The sequence below is a fragment of the Condylura cristata genome, unplaced genomic scaffold (assembly GCF_000260355.1).
Source record: "Condylura cristata isolate star-nosed mole 26May11 unplaced genomic scaffold, ConCri1.0 scaffold00009, whole genome shotgun sequence".
In the NCBI taxonomy this organism is placed as follows: Eukaryota; Metazoa; Chordata; class Mammalia; order Eulipotyphla; family Talpidae; genus Condylura; species Condylura cristata.
The window spans coordinates 1281279-1282581 of NW_004567110.1; the positions used below are offsets into that span (position 1 = coordinate 1281279).

Below are 1303 nucleotides of genomic sequence, written 5' to 3' on the forward strand. Positions count from 1 at the left end.
GCTGCCCCTCGGAGGGCCAGGCGGGCAGGGCTGGCGGGGAGCTGAGCAGGGTTCGCCCACCCATGGGCTCGAACACCAGGTAGATGTCCCTGTCGTTCTCTGCCGGGATCACGTCAAGGAGGCGGATGATGTTGGGATGGCCCTGGAATTCCTGGGGACACAGCAGGGTCAAGGGGTCGGGCGCTGAGCCCCACCCCCTTGCTGGAGAGAGGCGGGCCTGGGCCCTCACCTGGAGCAGCGCGACCTCCCGGAACGTCCTCTACAGGGAGAGAGGTGGCAGTGGCGAGGGGCACCCCACTGTCCTCCACCCGGGGCTGGCCCAGACACCTGCTGCTGGCGGGAGCTGCAGCCTGTGGAGGGCGCACGCCCTCCTCACCTGGGCATCTGTCTCATCCCTAAAGGCATCAGAGATTTTCTTGATGGCCACGACCTCACCCGTCCTCCTGTCCACTGCCTTCCACACGATGCCATAAGCCTGTGGAAGAGGGCGGCCAGCTTGCCTGGCTCTGAGCTGTCCTCTCCCAGGCCCCGCCCCCCGGGGGCCCTGCAGACATAAGCCGGGTCTCCACTCTGGGGCGCTGTGGCCTGGGGAGGCCCCGCCGCAGCAGGCTGTCCAGCTGGGCGCCGGCTCAGCTCAGCTCCGCCAGCCAGCTCTGCTCGCCGCTCCCCTAGCTGTGGCAGGCCCCCTCGGGCTGACTCTCCCTCCTGCCACACGGACACCGCCCGGCTGGGGCCACACCCAGCAACACCCCTTCCCCCCATGCCAACTCCTCTGACCTCTGCAGCTGCCTCGTCCGGGTGCGCACTCCCGGCTGGTCCCGCTCCCGCGCGGCCCTCTGCTGGCACGGGGCTTTCCTGCACCATGCTGGCCACTGCCCTCCCTGCCCACCAGCGTCTGGAGCTCCCCGGGGCGCCCACGCAGGACCACAGCAGGGCTTGGGTGGGTGGGCGGGCGGGATCTGAGGCCTGGGGACCCTGGCTGTCACCTGCCCCTGAGCCAGGTCCCTGACCTGTCGCCTGGGAGCAGGCCGTGCTGGAGTCCGTGTCTGGACACCAAAGAGCGAGGGACTGGGGCCCGGCAGGGCCGCCCCTCCAGGCCGCGGAGCCCCACCGCCCGGCCGGCTCACCCCTCTGCCGAGCCGCCGCTTCAGCAGGTAGCGCTGCGCTACGCGACGTTCCACCTCCGCGGCGCACATGTCCGCCAGCGCAGATGCGGCTCCCCCGCTGTGGACGCGGTTGCCGTGGGAACGGGCGCCGCACCTCCCTCGCGCCTGCGCCGGCTCGGGGGCGGGGCCCTCGGCCC

General features: G+C 71.5%; 1 protein-coding gene across 1 annotated transcript in view; it reads right to left on the reverse strand.

Moving 5' to 3' along the window:
- The window catches only part of MAPK15 (mitogen-activated protein kinase 15), a gene marked incomplete at its 3' end in the record, with an annotated part of 3155 nt that extends 1938 nt beyond the window's left edge, over positions 1-1217 (reverse strand). The window contains exons 1-4 of the mRNA XM_012722873.1: positions 1128-1217; positions 377-475; positions 230-259; positions 18-151 (exon numbers count right to left, since the gene is read on the reverse strand). Of these exons, the coding sequence (XP_012578327.1) occupies positions 18-151; positions 230-259; positions 377-475; positions 1128-1196 (332 nt within the window). The remainder of the gene's footprint in view (positions 1-17; positions 152-229; positions 260-376; positions 476-1127) is intronic.
- Between the last annotated feature and the right edge of the window lie 86 nt (positions 1218-1303).